A 20481-nucleotide genomic window follows, 5' to 3' on the forward strand; every position below is an offset into this window, starting at 1 on the left:
TTGGATATTCAACAGTTTTAGATGAGATATATGAAAACATGAAACTGCTTCTTGAAAAAATAGATTATAAAAAACATAAATCGAAGATATGTCAGTTTAAAGTCATATCCATTCTTCTAGGACAACAAAGTGGACACACAAAATACCCATGTTTCATCTGTGAGTGGGCTAGTATAGCTAATAAGGAGCACTATGTAAAAAAGAAATAGATTAGTAGGAAAAGTCTGATACCCGGATCCATGAACATCCTTCACAAAGCGTTAGTTGATCCAAAAAACATTCTCTTATCTTCACTGCATATAAAATGAAGTCTAATAAAGCAGTTCGTAAAAGCGCTCTATCAATCAAGTGCATATTTTTAGTATTTACAAGAAAAATTTCCGAAACTTAGTGACGGAAAAATAAAACCAGGAATTTTTATTGGACCTCAAATTAAATTGCTGTGTAAAGATGACGATTTCAAGAAAACTATGTCTATCAAAGAAAAAATGCCTGGTTTTGCATTTGAAAAGTCATTAATGGTTTCTTAGGAAATAAAAGTAAAACAATTACAAGGAGCTTGTAAAAGATATGTTACAAAAATTTAAAGATCTAGGATGCTGTACGATTCAAGAACTACATTTTTTGCATGAATATCTTGATTTCTTTGTGGATGGAAATTTAGGTGATGTAAGTGATGAGTAGGGAGAGAGATTTTACCATGATCCATTAGCTATTGAGGTAGGTATCCAGGAGTATGAGATTCTGTCATGATAGCTGACTATTATTGGTTACTCGAACGTGATTATGTAATACTTGTGCATAAATGACAGACTAGTAAGCTTATATTTCTGCCGATATAAAAACCTAAGATACTGATTTTTTTAAATAGATTTTTTTAAATTAAAACACTAAGTATTTTCAAGAACAATAAAATTACAACAATCGTACATAATACTAATAGTATATTGCTTCAAACTTTAAAAGCAATAATACTAGTAAAATTAAAAAATAGACAAAAAAAACAAAAAGAGGACTCAGTGATTGATACCTTCTCGCGGTTCGTTCTGAAAACGCATGTTGCTGCTACAAACATTCGACATTTATTTATAGTGAACTTGGAATTTGGTGAATTTAGGGTTCGTAGATTAAGTGTTGTGTGAAAAATCGTGTTTTCACTGCATTCTCACCCCTCTTATAAGGGTCGTAAAGTTTTTCGAACGACAAATTTGGTAAATGGTTTTTTATCATCACTATAAACATTACCGAATGTAAAATATGTAAAATTTTTTGTTTAAAAACAATGTAATTAGATTTTAGTGTAATTTTTTTTAGTTATCCTGTATTTTCACTCCCTGTATACGGATTGTAATTTTTTCAAGCAGGCAAAACTTGGTTAATGTATTCTTCTTATCGTGAGGGTCTGGAGTTGAAAGCCAGTAGGTTACCGGACTTGTGGATCAAGGAAATTGGGTTGTAAGAGACTCTCGCATCGCTGTAGGTTAAAGTGTTCATCGTTGAACCGACGTCTGCTCAAATGCCTACGGTATCAGTGAATATAGGTTAAGTATTTAAAGGTGTCCTGTAATGCTTTGTTCTATAAAAAATACGATTTCAATCATCCATATTATCTTTATATCTGTAGAAAAGACGTCTCATGAAGGTTCGTAATAGGGTAATAGGGTTTTCCCGAATTTTTAGACTAGGATATCAGGGTATGCTCAGGTTACGGTGCAGTTTCAATAATGAGTATTGATTCGGTGATCCAAATGATAATAAAATACGTTACATCGATTTTTTAAATGACTCACTTTATTTTCAGGCTTTAACGAAATCGCTATAACGGTAAACTTCAAATAATGATATCTTTGACAGAAAAAGAGATATGCGAAACTTAATAAAAGAGTTCTAGAGGGAAGAGTATTCCTTTAAGATAACGTACTCAATTTTCCGAAAAAAAAAACTTATTCAATATGTTATTGTACCTCAAAAACAGCGAAAAACAGAATTTTTGCACTTTCAGATTAGGATATTAAAAAACTTGATATAATAGAGTAATTCTAAGATCAGATTCAAATTCAGAGACTCAAAATCTATCAGAAATAACTACTCTCATCTAATGAGCAAGTTTCACGTCGGGCTGTGTTATTAATCGAGAACTAATATTTAACTTGTCATAAAATGTTAAAATAGTGTCCATTATTTAGCATATTTCCTTAGTGAGCTCTTACACTTTGAATGAAATATATTTTATTATTAATATAAATATACTTTGTAATAATGTAAAGGATAAAATTGTTTATTTTCATAACTTTTGCTCCACCTCATGCAAAAAGTTGTACTTGCACAACTAAAATTTTATTATGTAACGGAGAATATGCGACCGTTCCTGTCTGGCTAGCTCGCGGCCGTCCGCACAAATTATTTATTTGTCTCGTTGTTTGTCCTCTTGCTCGTCCTCTCGTTCGCTTTATCAATCTTACTGCTTTACTCTGTTGTTCCACTCGTTGATTGCTGTTGTTGTTGCTTTCACTGTCCTTCTATTACTCGGTACAGCATCAGTGTTAAAGTCCACTCATGCGCGCGCCCGTGCACCTCGCCGGTTACCCATACACACCGGTACCGTGTATCCTTTGGGACACGGCTGGGTGCGACCCAGCCACACACCCTAATACTCGTCCGCGCACCGGGCGTATCTCCGAAAACGAAAACGTTGACGTGGTCGCAGGGGCAACTTCGGAAAACCGTTGACTTCGGTTTTAATCCGCGCGCACGACTTTCTCTGCTCAAAGCCTAGTAGAGACTCTCAAATTTTCCGCGATGATCCGCAACTCGAGCGCTCTCTCTCTCTCTCTCTCTCTTCTTCTGCGCCATCTCGATCACTCCAGATGTCAGCTCAGCCCGTAAACAACACCTCGAAAGCAAAAATCTAAGCATGAGTGTGCATGCCACACGCACACACTCTTAGCTTGGCGCGGCGCACGGATATTTGCGAGAGCCAAACGGACGAAATCGGCCTAGCCGAGATTCTCCGTTGCAATTATTAGTAGTAACAGTTATCGACTCATAAAATAATCCCTTCTTTACAAAACGTGCATTCAACATCAGTTATAGCCAGAGGCACTTAAATTTATGTCAATTAATTCATGTAATATAACAAGCTAATTTATTTTCTGGTAAGTGCATGCACTTGATTGAATTTTTTGTTAACACGTCTAAAACATGGGCAGAAATTATACTCAACTAAAGGCCGTGACTTTTCGGGTTTGCTAAGAAAATGACTGATGAAAATGAATTCTGGTACATCTCGTTGAACAAGTTTCCGGTTCATAATATTAACAAAAATTCTTAAACCTATTATAACACTGGTTCTGATTACATTGACATTATTGGGGTATTATTATCTTCAGTGTTATTATCCAGATTTCTTTTAATTGATATACAGTTCAATAAACTATGAATCGATGTATTTGCATAACAAGAAACCATATCGTAATTAGGCAAACCGACGATTTTTCATACATGTACATTATATTATATGTACATTGAATATGAATGACTTTCTAGAAGCATTAGATTATAATACTTATTATTCATTTCATTTATTTGCTTGTTCTGTTTAGTGCACGAATGTTCTATTTCACATTGGTTTCTCTAATTAGTAATGACAGATTTATACAAATTTTATCAATTGCTTTTAACCAATGTTGAATAAATGTGTATAAGTGGAAAAAGTATCAAATTATGATTTTAAAACGTCGTAAAGATGACTCCTTATTTTTTGATAATCATAATTGATTTTTTAAGGATTTCGCCTAATAAAAATAGATGTGGTAAATGGCTAAAATACTAAAGTTATTATTGTTTCTTTAACATTGCATTCGTGCAAGAAATATTTTCTCTCTTTCTATTTTTAGTTAAACAAGGAAATAATTGCATTGAGAACTATTTATGGTAAATATATAACTGATTTAAATTCCACAAATCATTAATATGAATAAAATGCGTATTGTAATAAAAAGCTATCCAGTGAGCATCTATGTAATATTTGTATATATTGTAACGAGGTAGCTATCCGTTTACTTAATTATGCGCGCGATCGCATCGAAGAGCGCGCGTGATTATCTACACGTTCAAATTCGAAAATCGGAGAGCAGGAGGGAACGGGTGTCAGTCAACCAACTTTCTACTAACGCAAAATAATAATATCAGAATTATGGTTAATATCACAAGCGAGATCGTTTATTTTCTCTAAAGTCTACAATGTATTCGGCCCGCGTGTTTATGTTTACAAGACGTGCGCGCGACAATAATATGCAGTGTCGGATCGCACGATTCTTATTGAGTACGAAAGATTAGTTATTATCAATTCTATTACAATCGCGAAATTAAGCTGGCCAGCTTACCTTATTAGCAGTTGTACGGTAGCACGAGAGTAAAAGTTCGCACCCTAGTTGCGGAAAAGTTAGTCTTTGTTACAAGGTATCTCGCGTTTTCGGTTTCGCCCTCGATGGCGAAACTGCTCACTCACGCACACTAGCACGCATCGTTCTGGTTTAGGTCAGGCACAGCTCCTCTCGATCCTTATCAGTTGACTCTATCAGGCGATATCGATAGCTAATCCTCCTAGCACTCCAAGAAAACTCGGGAAAAACTCTGATCGTTATTAGCAGTAGCTGAGTGTACGGATCCTAATCTTCAAGTCCAGCTGGAGATATCAATAGCTAATCCTCGACTAGTTCATTTTCATACGCGCGTGTTCCGTCTCGTCGCGTGCCGAATTCCCTCGTCACATCTTTCCCGAACCGATAGGTGCTGCCCTCGCAGGCAGCCGCATGGTTGGGCTGTCAGCGCTAATAAGACGTTTACCGTCACAATATACTAAGTCGTAAAGAAATGGTTTCAGCCACGGATGATCTGAATTTGACATAATATTTTTATGAGATCATGTATTTCTGGGTTGAATAATAGTATAAAATTTAATCTAATATGTATGCAAAATACAGAGAAATAGGTCAATGTGGTTACCTTTAATTTTTGATTTATTTGAAAGTAGTTACTTATTTACTTAACTAATTTTATAACGATAAATTGCATTTGGCTTAGTCGTAATATTCTAGTTTCATATATGAATTATATGTATATAATTCAAGTAAATATATAATAATAAAATTGATTTTTATTATAGTTTTTTTTTCGAATAAAATTTTATTTTCTATATTAATTTTTATACATGTGTATAAATGTATATTATTAAAATAAATTACATATGTGCTTAAAGGAGCTAAATGAAAGCAGCCAGCCACTGGCTATAAGCGCAAACAAACACATTATAGATGTTGATAAATGGTTGTAATAATAATCTGAAAGAAAAAATATATTCAATTCAAATCAAAAATAGGATAAATTGAAAAAATCTTATAAAATAATTTAAAAGAATAGAATATACCTCATTAAAACAAATTTTATCAAAGTATGAAGAAATCATTTTTTTAAATTTATTTTTACATTAATTGCCATGTAATCACATCTAGTTTTTGAGTCGCAAACTTTGCATTACACAATAGGATGTCATTTCCTTTGCACAACAAAATAGGATATCATTCATATTTGTAAAACAATTTATCCACGGAAAAAAAAGTTTTTCAGAATACTATCTATAAAGTTTATGGTATCTCATCATAACATGTCTATTGCCAAAATGATACCCATTAATTAAATAAATTAATTACTATTTGCCAAGTCTATATTCTATTCAATGCTGAAAGTTGTAATGTTGTGCATTACAAGGCTTAACCTGAGAGTATTGAACTATTTGAAACGCCACAGGAAAGCCATCTCCGTCTATTATTCCCTCGTAATCAAACAAATAATTAGAGCCCAACTTGCAATCTAACAGAAATACCTTTCTATTTCCAAATTCGTCCACCCACGCCCGAAAAAACGTCACAATAAGTCGAAAAGCGATTTGACGGCTGACGAGAAAAAAAGAGTGCACGCACATACACACTCCCGACAATGTGTTGCCGGCTTGAGAAAAAGGACGAGAAAATCAAACGGAAAACGCAACGAAATTTCACGCGAATAAAACTAAGGATACATTATACACTCGAACACTACCACAAATACTTCGAAGAAGCTGACACTTGGTACGACCAGAAAATTGTGAATGAGGCAGCAAACGGCAATTAGCTGTGCCAAGCATTAGCGCACCACCTACGACATTTTGAGCGCCACACATTAACTATCGCTACCTACAAGGCTGATGCACAGACATCCAAAAATGTACCGACGGGAAGCGCTTGAGAAGGCGCCCTAGAGATCAGTAGCGAGACACGATATGTACACGAGAGAGCGTGCCACCGAGTTATCAAGAATTGGTATGCACCGATTTAAAAGTTATAGCGCTAAAAATATTCGTAATTTTAAGCTCTATCGGATGTGACCTCGAAAACATATAGTATAAATATTTTTAGGTGAAAAAAAATTTTTTTGATATTAGTTTTAATGAAACCTTTTTAGCATAATTTGTCATGCTTTCAGCCGTCATATTGGTATCTCTATCTTGATTTTTTTAATCGTCATATATTATTTGTTAGAGCTTACGAAATTTCTTAAATAAAATTACGAAAATGTTGAGTTCTATAACTTTAATATTAGTGCATATCATTTCTCGGCAGCTCCGTGGCACGTTTGATATGAAACGTCAGTGATGTGTGTGTGTCTGTGTGCGCGCGCGCGCGTGCGTGTGGTCGCTAATATTGACATTCAAGGGGATAGAATATTAAAGAATTAAATTTAAAAAATTTTAATCTACTATTTTTTACTTTGCTTGAATAAATGCCTATGAGGTTGCTAACAATATTGAGCATAACATATTTATGTTGATCTTCTTTTTATGTACCTACCTTTATATCTTTGTCACATTTGTCTTTATCCTGTACAGAATCGTTCTAAAAATGAAGGTTTCGTATGCAATCAATTTTATTGATCAGATTGTATCCTAATAAGATTACTCTTGTATTCACTGTAAAAATATTAATTACTGATTTATTTTTCATGTAGATACAGTTTTCTGGCTTCTTATTTTTTGTTCTAATCGCAACAATACAATCTATTATTAAATAAACATAAGTGTACACTTTTTACAGAGGAACTTTTACCGATACTGAATAAGCGGGCTGGCTATTCACAAACTACAAATCTAATATTATATGAAGAAATAAAACCTAATATGGTTGAAAAAATAGAAAATCTTTCTGAACCGTTAGAGAAAGTTTTGGAAGAATTAATGGACGGTGATATAATTGTATTTCAAAAAGAAGAACAAGAAACTGATTCTTATGAGCTTCCAACTTGTCGAGATTATTTCAGGTATCAAATATTTATGACATAACAATATAATTTGAAAATAAGTTGTATAAATAATGTAATTTATCTATAGAGCAACTATTTATAACTTAAATTTTCTTTGTAATATCTTTTGGGATGCTAAGTCTGTGACGGGCGAATCGATCGTAGAATTCGATCGCCCTGTTCGCCTCTCTCTCTCTTCCGCGTGCCTTCCCCTGAGCCGCTGCCACATCGGTCTTGGTTGAGTAAAACCGAGTATCGACGCACGATGTGGCTTTGTTGCAGGTCTGATTCCTGATCGGCGGAGATGCCTGGCGTTGGAGGGATAGGCGTGAGCGGGGAGCAGAGGAGGAGAGAGAGAAATAGTGTCGCCGGCATGAGCCGCACATGTGTGCATAGCCGGCGGCGCTCGGCCGTTTTTGAGTACTTATAGGGAGGGGCGCGTAAGAAATCGCGGAAGGCGCGAGATCACAGTCAGTAGGGTTTCGACCAGTGACTAATTGCCAGCTATTCAAGCCTTGTGACTAGCATCAGTGAGTGTTCGAGTAGTTGATTGCCATTGAACGACCATCAGTAAGAAGGAAGACCGGCTGCATCCAGAATCTCGCCTTTCGAAGACAACATCGTTTGCTCAGAGGACGCGGACTTCCGCAGCAGCGCTCCCTCTCAAGGTCAGGTACCCTTTTTGTTTCTCGGTGCGTACCTCGATTTCTCTCTCTCCTAGCATCGTATAGGCCGGACGCGGACGAGCGGTTGCATGCGTGAACTCCCATCGCCCTCGCGGAATTCGCGAGATACGTTGTAAGGTGACGTTCTGTTTCCTGTGCGTTAATTCGCACGGAACGAACTTAGCCCGGACTCGGCCGACGCACACGTCAACGCCGAATGTATATTATTGTAGCAATAAAGAGTAAAATAGTTGAATTGATGAGTTTATTCTGTTTAAACCTGTCTCTCTTGTAATTGATTAAATTGCGATTATCGATATTACCGGACGACATAGCCCTCGTTAAATTTTTGCGACGAAGCGAATGCGCCTTCCGAGCCTTTCCCCTTAAATAATTTGTGACGCAACGTTGTTCGGGCTTAAATTACTAACGTACGTGTTACATGGTATCCCTTGTGGGGAAATCGCGGAAATCGGGATTGAGATGATCGCGAGAAAGAGAGACAAGACGCGAAATTATAAAATAGAAAAGTAATTCGCGTAGACAAAAGAATTTGAAAAAGTCGGTTGAGGCCGAGAGGGGAGGTGATCGAACGATCGGCCGAGCTGCGTAGAGTCGCGGCTTGAGCGGTGTTTGTTTACATTCCTCATCGCGGGTTCACAGAGAGCGCCGATCGAGAGAGAGATACGAGGCCGAAATTGTAGCATGGTTGTGTTGTCGTCGCTATACTCAGGCACGGGCGAGTGAGTCATCGACCTAACGTGTCGAAGGCCACTGTTCACTATACCCATGGTATACGGCCAGTAAAAGGACGGCTAGACGAGTCCATTTAAGAAGCGGGTGTTGTCAGTGTAGTTAGTTAGATGCTTAAACGGTATGGCCATTGGGTACTAATCTGTTTTGATCAGCGGATTATAAAGGTGCGCCCTTGCCTGGGAGCCGCGACGAGAGAGAGAGTAGTTAGTATTTGTGTTTTTATTTTGAGATTAAGGACGCAGAGCAGTGCGTATAATTCGCACTGCCTGAAAGTTTATTTTATATTATTGATTAAGTAACGGACAAACGAAAGAAAGCGAATGCGTAGAAGTCGCATCCGCCGTTGATGAGAATTGGCCGGACGATAATTTAGGGCAAGTTAGTGTTGGTCGTTAGTGTTTTTTTTTGTTTGTTTAATTTCGTTTTATAATTGGACAGTTGCGCGACGCGGTCGCCGGGTGTGCCCACATCGCGAGCGTGATAGTAGATCGAGCGTTCGGGCGGTGTGAGAAGCAGGGGGCTTGTCAGGATGCCGCCAAGCGGGACGGCGGGCGCGATTATGCGCAAAATATTAAAAGATAGGTCGGTGCGGGCTCTTAAGCGGCGAATCAACGAAACGCCGCCCGCGGAGTTGCTGAGTCTCCTTAAGAGCTATGGCCTGAGCGTGACGGGTAGCCTCGGGGAAATTCAGGAGCGCATGCTGCGCTACATGATCTCGCGTGAACGACCGGAGCTTAATCCGCCCCTGAGTCCGGGTGACTTTAAGTCGGGGGTTATGCCGGGCCCGTCGGAGGCCATTCTGCGGGAGGAATCGCGTGAGGTCAACATGGACCTGCAGCCCGATAGAGGCGAGGGGAGTAATGGACGTCTGGAAGGCCGGATCGAGCCTGCGTTAATTCGCAGGCGAGAGAGCTTGGCATCCTCGGACGAGCGGCCGCCGCCGGTAGCGGCGCAGAGAAGTGGGCCGGAGCATAGGAGTGAGGACGGGCAGGATAGCGCCCGAATTGCGTCACAGGATGGGGCGACGGCTCCCGCCGATGCGAGGAGAGAGTTGGCGTCTCACGGAGAGATGGCGTTCCGGGGTGCCGCGGGGGGGCCGAGCGTTTTCGGACAAGCGTGGAACATCGTCACAAGCCTGCCTGGCTTAGTTATGCGGAGGGAAGTACGTGCAGCATTATCGGAAAGCGCGAATAATTTATATCGCGTAGAAGAGGCCGCGTTGGGGATGCAGGCGGATAGGCGGGATGCGCCGCGCGCCGGGGACGTGACGACGACTCGGACGCCACGTAGACGGGCGCGAGAGGGGCGACGATCTCGCTCTGCGTCGCGCCGGCGGAGAGAAAGTAGCTCGCGTGAGCCGGTTTCGGAAGACGAATTTTTCTCCAAAGTGGAAAGCGACGCCACCGAGGAGAGAGTATTGGGGTCGTTCGACCGGAGAACGAGCACCCCGGCACTGCCACGCGAGGTTGCAGAGGCCATGAAGAATTGGGAAGATTTAGTTAGTAAACTGTTGAAGGGCGGCTCGCGAGAGAATTACGCTGTGAAAACCGAGGGAACATCGCCGCGGGCCAGGCCATGGTTTGCCGACCCGGGGGAATTTAGGGAGAAGTACAGGCCGAGGTGCCCATCGGCAAGCGACTGGGAAGATAGTTGGAGCGAGTCCCCGAGTTCGGATGAGGACGGGCCGGATGAGGCGGGGTTGGTCAGTCGCAGACCGAAGCGCCGGAGTACTTGCAGGCGCTCAGGTCTGCGTCACCCCGACGTTATAAACCGGTGGACTCGGTGAAGGTCTTTCGCTCTTGGTCGCTGAAGTTTTCGGGCGACGGGGGAGCGGATGTGGATGGTTTCACAAGTGATATTAGGAAATGCCAGGATTTTTACAGGTTAAGAAATGAAGAAGTACTCCGGGCAGTAGGCATAATATTAACGGGGAAGGCGGCGCTCTGGTACCGTAATAATGAAAATACTTGGCGAACCCTCGGGGAGTTTCTCACCGATTTAAAGGAGGAATTCGGAAGGCATTATAATTATATTCGGAGGATTTATACCAGGAGTTACGGTTAAGGACAGAGGCAGAGGGAGAGACGGTGGGTGATTACCTGACCGCCTTCCAATGTATCGTTCGCCGTTTTGATAGGCCTCCGTCGGAGAGAAGGCAGGTGGCGATTTGCAAAGAAGGCTTGCATCCCACCTTCGCGAGGTACCTGTACGGGAAGTCGTTTGCTACGCTCAAGGAACTGAAGAGGGTGGGCTGCGAATTTGAGCGTCAGCGGGCAAGGGAGAAGAAGTGGCGGCCACCTCCGGCGGCCGACAGCATGCTGGTTCAGGACGCGGCGTATCGAAGCTCAGCGGGACCAGCGAGAAAGGTGGCAAGGACCGCGGTGTTGGAGGCGGAAAAGGGCGCCGAGGTGACGCCGGAGGACGGATCGGGTGCGCGACGTTCTAAGAGGCGGTCAAAAGGAAAGAGTAGTGACGCGTCCAAGAGCGACGTACTCACGGCTACAGCGCAGCCCGGCGAGGGTGGCGGGCCGACCTCGGATTCCGGAGCCGGCGGGGGAATCAGTGCGAATAATTCCGCACCCTCGGCCGTTCCGGCGGATCCAGATGCGGCACGGACACAGTCCTCGGTTCCGCCAAGTTTAGTTCCCCAGCAGAGGGGCGCGCAGCGAGGCGGTGATGGCGCTGGCGGGAGTTCGCGCGCGTTCGGAGGTAATTGTTTCACGTGTGGAGGCAGGGGACATAGGAGCTCGCAGTGTCCGAATCGCGTTAATCGCGAGGGAGGTAGGCCGCTCCCCACCTGTTATCGGTGTAGGCAGGCCGGGCACTTTGCTAATGCGTGTCCGGGGGCCGCGGTTAGCTGCCAGGTTTGCGGGACCGCGGGGGTGGTCTTCCAGAACTGCCCTACGTGTGCGGATGGTCTGGCGCAACAGGGAAACTCGCAGGCGGGGGCCGAAACTCGCTCGTCGACCCCTGCTTAAGTCTGCTCGGGCGAGCGCGGTTGGCGCTTGAGTTGCACCGGAACAGGGTGGCTCGCGCAACGAGAACCGGTAACGGGAAGATCAATGGGAGTGAGGAGGTCGGGCCCGGGGAGGCTGCGTTGTTATTCGCGGCCGAGGCGCCGGACCAGAATAAGAATGGCGCGATTGAGGGAACGGCGCGCGGAGTTGGAGGCGCATATCCGGAAATAGCTAAGAGTAGGTCAGAGGAATTTTGGAATAGTCTGTCGCGCCGTTATGAGCGGTTGAACGTGTCGGATCTCGAGGATGTCCAGTTCGGGAAAGCGATAGGAAGCGAAAGAAGGGAAGATTGCCCTGTCGGAAGAGGGAAGTTCGGAGTAGTGAGAGAGCGATCCGATCGAGCGCAGGTTGAGCCCGTGGCTGAGGAGTCACCACGACGCTCCCCGCTGCTCTCGGATGCGCTAAAGATGAGTGAGCGATCCGAGCGAGCGCGGGTTGAGCGCGGGGCCGACGAGTCGCCGCGACGCTCCCTGGGGCCCTCGGGTGCGCCTCAAGTAGGAGAAGGGTCCGATGGAGCGCGAGGGGGGCGCGGAGAAATGGAACCACCGCGAGCCTCGACAAGCTCTCGGACACCGGTGAGCGGTACAGTAGAGTGATGCGACAGGGATCGGTGGGCGAGGATCCGGCGAGCCGTGCGAGGGTGGCGGAGACGCCTTCCGTGGTAGCGGAGGGAAGAGCCGAGCCAGGCTCGGATGATCGGTTAGCGAGCCCGCGTGAAGATGATGACGTGGCCCAGGTGGCCGTAGTAGAGAATAGATTTTTTCTAGCTATCAAAATAAATGGGAAAAATTATCTTGCGTTGTTGGATTCAGGTGCGCAGGTTACGGTGGTGGGCCCAGGATTGGCAAATAGGTTTAGGTCACGGTTGAGGCCGCCAACGATATTTGTAAGAGGAGTGTCGGGTGAGGAACCGGACCCGTTGGGCGATCTGAAATTGTGCCTCGAGATAGGGGGAAAGAGCGGGACGCTGATCGCGTGTGCCGTGGCGCAGTGTGCGCATGACCTGATCTTAGGCGCGGATTTTTGGAATGCGTGGATGCAGGATATCAGCATCGAGAGACGGGAATGGCGACCGAGGGGCTCGCGAGAATGGATTCCCTTCGCGAATAATGAGGACGGGATGGCGCACGTATTCGCTGAGTGTGCGGGACTCGTGAGTTACGTGAGCGCGCAACGTGAGCGGGTGTTGGCGTTGGTGCACCGCATCGTACCGGAACCCGGAATTGCTCCGGCTGTGACGAATTTGATTAAACACGTAATAGACGTGGGGGATGCGAGACCGATCAAAACGCCTATACGCCGGATGTCGCCGCCGATCTTGAAGTTTACCCAGGAGGAGACGACAAGAATGTGGCATGCAGGGGTAATCCGGCCGTCAGATAGTCAGTGGAGTAGCGCACCGGTCGTGGTGAAAAAGGCAGACGGGACGTATCGATTTTGTCTGGACTTCCGTCCGGTGAATAAAGTGACAAAAATCGATGCGTACCCGATGCCCAGTCTCGACTCGATTCTGGATCGATTGCGTGGCGCCGTATTTTTGTCGAAGGTTGATCTTAGGTCGTCGTTTTCGCAGATCCCTTTGGACGAAAACAGTAAACAATTTACGGCATTTGCGGTTCCTGGGTTGGGGCTGTGGGAGTTCGAAAGAATGCCCTTCGGCCTGGTAAACGCGCCCGCGACGTTTATACGCTTCATGGACGCTCTATTCGGACCGGAGTTCGCGCATAACGTGTTCTGGTATATGAATGACTTATTGGTGGTGAGCGCGAATTTCGAGGACCACATGCAGTGGTTAGAAAGAGTACTGCGGCGTTTAGTTGAGGTAGGGTTGGAGATCAACCTCGAAAAGTCGGACTTCTTTTGTACGCAGGTGACCTATCTTGGCTATAGGTTGGACGGTGAGGGCCTGCGCCCGGACCCGGATCGGATTCAGCCGATTATGGACTACCCGGCGCCTCGTTCGATAGAGCAGCTTCGTAGATTCCTGGGTATGGTGGGTTGGTACTCGCGATTTATCGAAAACGAGAGTGATATAAAGGTACCGCTCACGAAGTTATTGAGGAAAGATCAGTCGTGGGTTTGGGGCGAGGAGCAACAGGAAGCCTTTGAGCGACTGAAAAGAGCGCTCACTGAGGCTCCTGTGCTGGCGAGACCGGACTTTGAGCGGACGTTTTATCTGCATTGCGATGGTTCGTCATACGCGGTGGGAGCGTGTTTAGTGCAGATTTTTGAGGATGGGGAACACCCGATTTGCTATGCGACTCGTATGTTAAACGCGCATGAGAAACGATATACGGTAAGCGAGATTGAATTTTTGGCGGTTCGATTCGCAGTTTAGAAGTTTAGGCCGTATATCGAGGGATTTCACTTCGTAGTAGTGACGGATCATAGCGCGTTGACGAGGCTTTTGAGCAAGCGAGATTTGACCGGCCGACTCGAGCGTTGGGTGCTGGATTTTCAACAGCTCGATTGCGAGATAGTGCATAGGAAGGGTGCCTTGCACCATGTCCCGGATGCACTCTCGCGCGAGTTTGAGGACGAAGCAGAGGTCGGCGAATTTACGACAATCAAGGACTCTTGGTTCCAGCGAAGATGCCAAGAAGTCCAGGAGCGGCCGGAGAAATATAAAAATTGGAAGGTAGAGGACGGCCTGTTGTATCGCTATATGACAGACTATCTGCTTGATCCAGTTACCAATCGTGAGGAGTGCTGGCGAATGGTTGTTCCGCTCGAGTATCGGGAAAGGGTTTTGCGGGACGCCCATTGTGCGCCTTCGGCCGGACATTTTGGACAGGACAAGACGTGCGATCGGGTAATAAGGGAATATTATTGGCCAGGGGTGCGATATGACGTGCGGACGTTCGTAAATCAGTGTCAGGTTTGCCAAAAATATAAGGTCGAGCAGAAAGTACCGAAGGGGTTGATGGGAAGGCGGATGATTGAGTGCCCGTGGGTGGTGGTTGCGACGGACATGATAGAGTTGCCGCGAAGTAAAAACCGATTTCGGTACATGGTAGTATTCCAGGACCTCTTTACTAAATGGGTCGAGCTCAAACCGTTGATCTCCGCGGACGGAAAGTCGCTCTCGCACGCGTTTGAGGACATGATCCTGTTTCGATGGGAAACGCCCGAGTATTTGGTTAGTGATAACGCGAAAGCTTATCAGAGCAAGGCGTTTCAGGATACGCTCCAAGAATACGGCGTTGAGCATGTGTTCTGTCCCCCTTTCCATCAGCAGAGTGACCCAGTAGAGAGAGTTAACCGGACGCTGAAGACGATGATAGCTATGTTCGTGGACAACGATCACCGGACTTGGGACCGCTACCTGCACGAATTCAGACACGCGATTAACACCGCGACTCAGTCGTCTACTAGGGTTACGCCGGCGTTCCTGAACTTCGGTCGGAATCCTCGGCCGGTGAAAAGTTTAAGGAGGGAAATAGAGCGGCGTTCTCCCGTGATCAGGATTAAACCCGAAATTTGGCAGGACCGATTAGAAAGACTCAATGCTTTGCGAGACTTGGTGGGACGTCATATCGAGAAAGCGCAGGAAAGACAGAAGAGAGAGTATGACAAGAGGCGAAGGGACGTAGTATTTAGAGTAGGCGATTTAGTTTGGCGGAGGAACTACTCGTTGTCGTGTGCTGCGATGGGCAGGAACGCGAAACTGGACCCCGAATACACCGGACCGTATAAAATAGTAAAGAAAATCTCGAACGTGATATAAGAGTTGGAGACTGACAATAACTATCGGATCCCTATGGTCCACGTGAAGGACTTGAAGCATTACGTTCCGCCGCGCGGTGTGGGCAACGAACGGCGACCGACCGCCGTCGGGTAATGAAGTGGACGGGTTAGATTGTATTTTCGTTTTTCTTCTTTTAATTGTTTTTTTTATTACTGATTTTGACCGAAGAAAGACTAAATAACTAATAAACCTTAAATTTACAGATGGAGGATGAAATTACGACGTTGGCCGCTCTGACAGCCGAAATAGGCGTCAGGAGCGAGCCTTCTTCAGGACGAAACAGGACGGCGGACCCAGAACCCGAGAAAACGGAGGCAAGCGTGGCCGAGCCCTCGTCACCTTTGGCTCGGCCCGAGCAGCCGCTTGCCGGCTCCATGGAGGGTGATGGAGAAGAAGTGCTCCCGGATCCGTGCTGCTTGGAATGCACGACCGGAGAGGCGGCTCCCGGGACTCTAGAAACCCGAGGTACGCGAGTGCTGAGGCGAGCCGTGGCCATGGTCGCTGAGCTTTCGGCCTATCGCGTCCTGAGCGTCGGCCCGGAGGAGGACCGCGGAGGAGCAGCGGGGCGGCGGCAAGAAGAAAAAGAAGAAGAACAAGGGCCCGGATTTCTCAGCGAGCAATTGGGTCTCGCCTCTGACTGAGGCCAGCGCGGAGGAACCGGAGCAGCCGTTAACCAGTAGCCTGGAGGCTCGAATCGGCCACCGCCACACCGAGGACACTGGACCGGGAAATGAGTGCGTGAATTCGCACCGTTTCCATGGCGAGGCGTCCGCGGAGGCGATAGCATTGGGGAGGCGTCCACGTAGACTGGAGATAGGACGAGCCCGTGGGCTGCACTGCCCCCGTCGCCCTAGGGAGGCGCGTGTTTCGCCTCCGCGTTTCGTTGGGACGCCAATGGCGGGTGGCCGTGGTGACCGTGATGAAGGGGTCTCCGCGAGGCCTGCCCTGGAACCTCGCGAATCGGCCGGTCAGGTGTCGGTGGCCGAGCTGCCGCGTCTGGTGTTCCGGGCTGGGCGGTGGATCCGGGAGACGGACGGGGCCGAGCCGGTTTTGGGTTTCTCCCCCATCACCGCCAACTAATGTAGGAGACTCCTGAAGGGAGGTCGCCTCCGCCGGGGACTCCGTGCTTGCCTGCTGCTGTCCGACCCGAGCCGCGGCGAGGCGGGGAGGACGGGCCGATTGCGTCGAGTGAGGGCTCGCGGCCTCCGTTGCGGGACGCCTTTTCCGTCGAGACTCCAGCTGTAGGAGCCAGGGAGGAGGACGTGGTGATGGGCCGATTGACGGGCACCTTTCTGGCCGGCCTGAACTCGGTGCCTTTCGACCGGGAATTGGACGTGCGGCCGTTCACCTGCTTCAATTGCAGGACTGGGGAGCATCGCCGCTCGAGGTGCCCGGAGCCGCCGAATCCGCGAGAGTGCTGTCGGAATTGTGGGCGCCTGGACGTGACGGTTGCCCATTGCGTGCGATGCGCGGCCGCGTACGACAAGTATTTACGGACTCAGGCGCGGTCCGACGGTGCAGTGAGGGCGTCTGGAGAGCGGCAGCCCAAGGAGGAGGATGGACCTACACCAACGAGTGAAAAGAGTGGAGGGGCTCGTGGCGAGGAGGCCGGAGAAGAGACTGCAACCGAGCCGCGTAAGAAAAATCAGCGGCGTGGTGGCCGTCTCCGAAGAGAAAGAATCGAGAGGAAACGAGCTCTCGAAGCTGAGCGGGCCGGTCCGGACGATGCAGTCTTAAGGCTGCGAGAGGACGCGCGGCTAGAACACCAGGCTGCGGGTTCTCTTCAGCGAGACGCCGAGATTGCCCTGCGGCGCACTCCGCCAGGATCCAGCGACGATGCGGAGAGGGCTGATCCTGCCCCTGGTCCCTCTGAGGAGCCTCTTCGGCCTCGAGCGGAGGTGGTAGGGTCGACGCTTGAAGAGCCGTGGGCGGACGAACAGGCCGAAGAACTAGGTAGATTGGCTGGGGCGGTTAATCCTAGCCGCCCCACCACGGCCGAATACATCAGGATGGTACGGCTGCGACGCTTTGCGTTGCAAGCCAGCACGCCTGATGCCCGGAGTACCAACTAAGGCAAATGGGGTGAGTAGTGGTGAAGGTTATATTTAATTGGAGTGAATGTTGAGTCTGATTGTTGGCGTGTGCGAGTGTTGCCCTTATGTTATATTTCCGTTTGTGTCCCTCTGAGTTCCCGAGGCCGATGACGGCGGTGCTGGGGAGGTCGAGGTGGTCGTCCACCGATGATCTGGGGGGTATCATTGGACTTGGGAGGGGGTGTGACAGGCGAATCGATCGTAGAATTCGATCGCCCTGTTCGCCTCTCTCTCTCTTCCGCGTGCCTTCCCCTGAGCCGCTGCCACATCGGTCTTGGTTGAGTAAAATCGAGTATCGACGCACGATGTGGCTTTGTTGCAGGTCTGATTCCAGATCGGCGGAGATGCCTGGCGTTGGAGGGATAGGCGTGAGCGGGGAGCAGAGGAGGAGAGAGAGAAATAGTGTCGCCGGCATGAGCCGCACATGTGTGCGTAGCCGGCGGCGCTCGGCCGTTTTTGAGTACTTATAGGGAGGGGCGCGTAAGAAATCGCGGAAGGCGCGAGATCGCACTCAGTAGGGTTTCGACCAGTGACTAATTGTCAGCTATTCAAGCCTTGTGACTAGCATCAGTGAGTGTTCGAGTAGTTGATTGCCATTGAACGACCATCAGTAAGAAGGAAGACCGGCTGCATCCAGAATCCCGCCTTTCGAAGACAACATCGTTTGCTCAGAGGACGCGGACTTCCGCAGCAGCGCTCCCTCTCAAGGTCAGGTACCCTTTTTGTTTCTCGGTGCGTACCTCGATTTCTCTCTCTCCTAGCATCGTATAGGCCGGACGCGGACGAGCGGTTGCATGCGTGAACTCCCATCGCCCTCGCGGAATTCGCGAGATACGTTGTAAGGTGACGTTCTGTTTCCTGTGCGTTAATTCGCACGGAACGAACTTAGCCCGGACTCGGCCGACGCACACGTCAACGCCGAATGTATATTATTGTAGCAATAAAGAGTAAAATAATTGAATTGATGAGTTTATTCTGTTTAAACCTGTCTCTCTTGTAATTGATTAAATTGCGATTATCGATATTACCGGACGACATAGCCCTCGTTATATTTTCGCGACGAAGCGAATGCGCCTTCCGAGCCTTTCTCCTTAAATAATTTGTGACGCAACGTTGTTCGGGCTTAAATTACTAACGTACGTGTTACAAGTCAAATAACACAGACGCACAAGAAAATAAGTCGTTTCTATAAAAAATGATATACATATAATAGAATGTCTTTTAACATGCTGAATTTGAATCCAGGATCCGTTTCATCCTAGTAGGTCAGGTTTTAGATTAAATTTAAAAAAAAATCATTTGAGACGAGATTATTAGTATTTTCATGATTTCGAGTGTCGCTGAATTTAATTCCGGGGTTTGTTAAATATAATTAGGTCGAGATCATAGTCAGTTTAAGGTCAAATATGTCCCTTTTGCAAGAATTGAAATTGGATTGCAAATTTTAAAAGAACGAGAAACGTCTAGATATGTATTTTATTTTTTTCTATAATGTCCCCCAAAGTCGCTTCGAGGTTATGTGATGTTATTATACAGAAGATTCTTTTGAAGATCACAAACATAGGAACATATAGTTTCATAGAACTACATTCAAGATGTATCTTACGAGGGGGGGTCAATAAGTCTTTACAAAAAGAAGGAAAAAACGGTTTTGCGTATGTAATTTTTTTTATTTTTCAACATATCCTCCTTGAAGGCCGATACATTTTATTAAACGGCCTTCCAGTTTTTTTAAGCCATTAGAAAAATATGATTTCTGAAAACCCTCAAAATAGGTATTTGTTTTGGCGACTTCTTCATTCGACGTGAATAGTTTTTCGGCAAGCCATTTTTTGAGGTTAGGAAATAAGAAAAAGTCACTGGGAGCCAAATCAGGCGAATATAGTAGATGGTCAATTAATTCGAACTTAAGTCGTTAATTTTTGCCATCGAAACTGCACACGTGTGAACTTAAGCATTGTCTTGAAGAAAGAGGCATTTTTTTTGTTCAAGTGAGGACATTTTTCTGTGATTTTTTGTTTCAGCTGACCTAATAATGACGCATAATATTGTCCAGTGATCATCTGGCCCTTTTCCAAGTAGTCGATGTAGATGATTCCATACGCATCCCAGAAAATCGTGGTCATAATTTTGCCAGCTGACTTTACTGTCTTTGCCTTCTTTGGGGCTGGTTCTCCTGCGGTAATCCATTGTTTGGACTGTTCTTTGGTTTCAGGAGTGTAGTGATATACAGATGTTCCGTCTACAGTTATGAGTCGACGCCAAAAGTCTTCCGGATTACGACGTATGCGTCACAAAAGAGCCTCAAAGGTGACCTCGCTGGTTCGTTTGTTTTGAACAGTGAGCAAACGTGGCACCTATCTTGCTGATATTTTTTCCATACCCAATTTTTCATGCAAAATTAAAATGATTGTACCCTTTGATACCCCTGTAGCCTCAACTAATTCTCGCAATTTTAATCTTCTATCACTCAACACCATGTCGTGGATTTTGTTGACCATTTCGTGCGTACTCACTTCTACGGGGCGTCCTGAACGAGGTTCATCTTTTGTTGTTGTACGGCCGCGTTTAAATTCATTTACCCAGTAATAAACGGTCTTAAACACAGGGGCAGACTTGTCATGAACGGCGTTGAACTCAACTGTGATTTCTTTTGGTGTAAGGCCTTTCAAATGAAAATGTTTTATCACCGCTCGAAATTCTGTGTTTTCCATTTTTCAAATAAACCAATAACTTTTTGTTGAACCAAGGCTCACAAAACAACGATTTAATGAATCGAGCTGAAACTTTGTACGATATATAATTAGTAGTATTGCTTGCCAAAAACATCATAATTTAAGTGTGACAAGCGCCATCTCTTGGATTTT

The 20481-nt window shown here is 46.2% G+C and overlaps 1 protein-coding gene across 1 annotated transcript in view; it reads left to right on the forward strand.

The window, feature by feature from the left end:
* The window catches only part of LOC131665443 (ubiquitin carboxyl-terminal hydrolase 7), a 957589-nt gene that overhangs the window by 606381 nt on the left and 330727 nt on the right, over positions 1 to 20481 (forward strand). The window contains exon 14 of the mRNA XM_058937325.1: positions 7131 to 7353. Within this exon, the coding sequence (XP_058793308.1) occupies positions 7131 to 7353 (223 nt within the window). The remainder of the gene's footprint in view (positions 1 to 7130; positions 7354 to 20481) is intronic.

This window comes from Phymastichus coffea, unplaced genomic scaffold (assembly GCF_024137745.1).
Source record: "Phymastichus coffea isolate CEN01 unplaced genomic scaffold, Cenicafe_Pcof_1.1 PCOF00003, whole genome shotgun sequence".
In the NCBI taxonomy this organism is placed as follows: Eukaryota; Metazoa; Arthropoda; class Insecta; order Hymenoptera; family Eulophidae; genus Phymastichus; species Phymastichus coffea.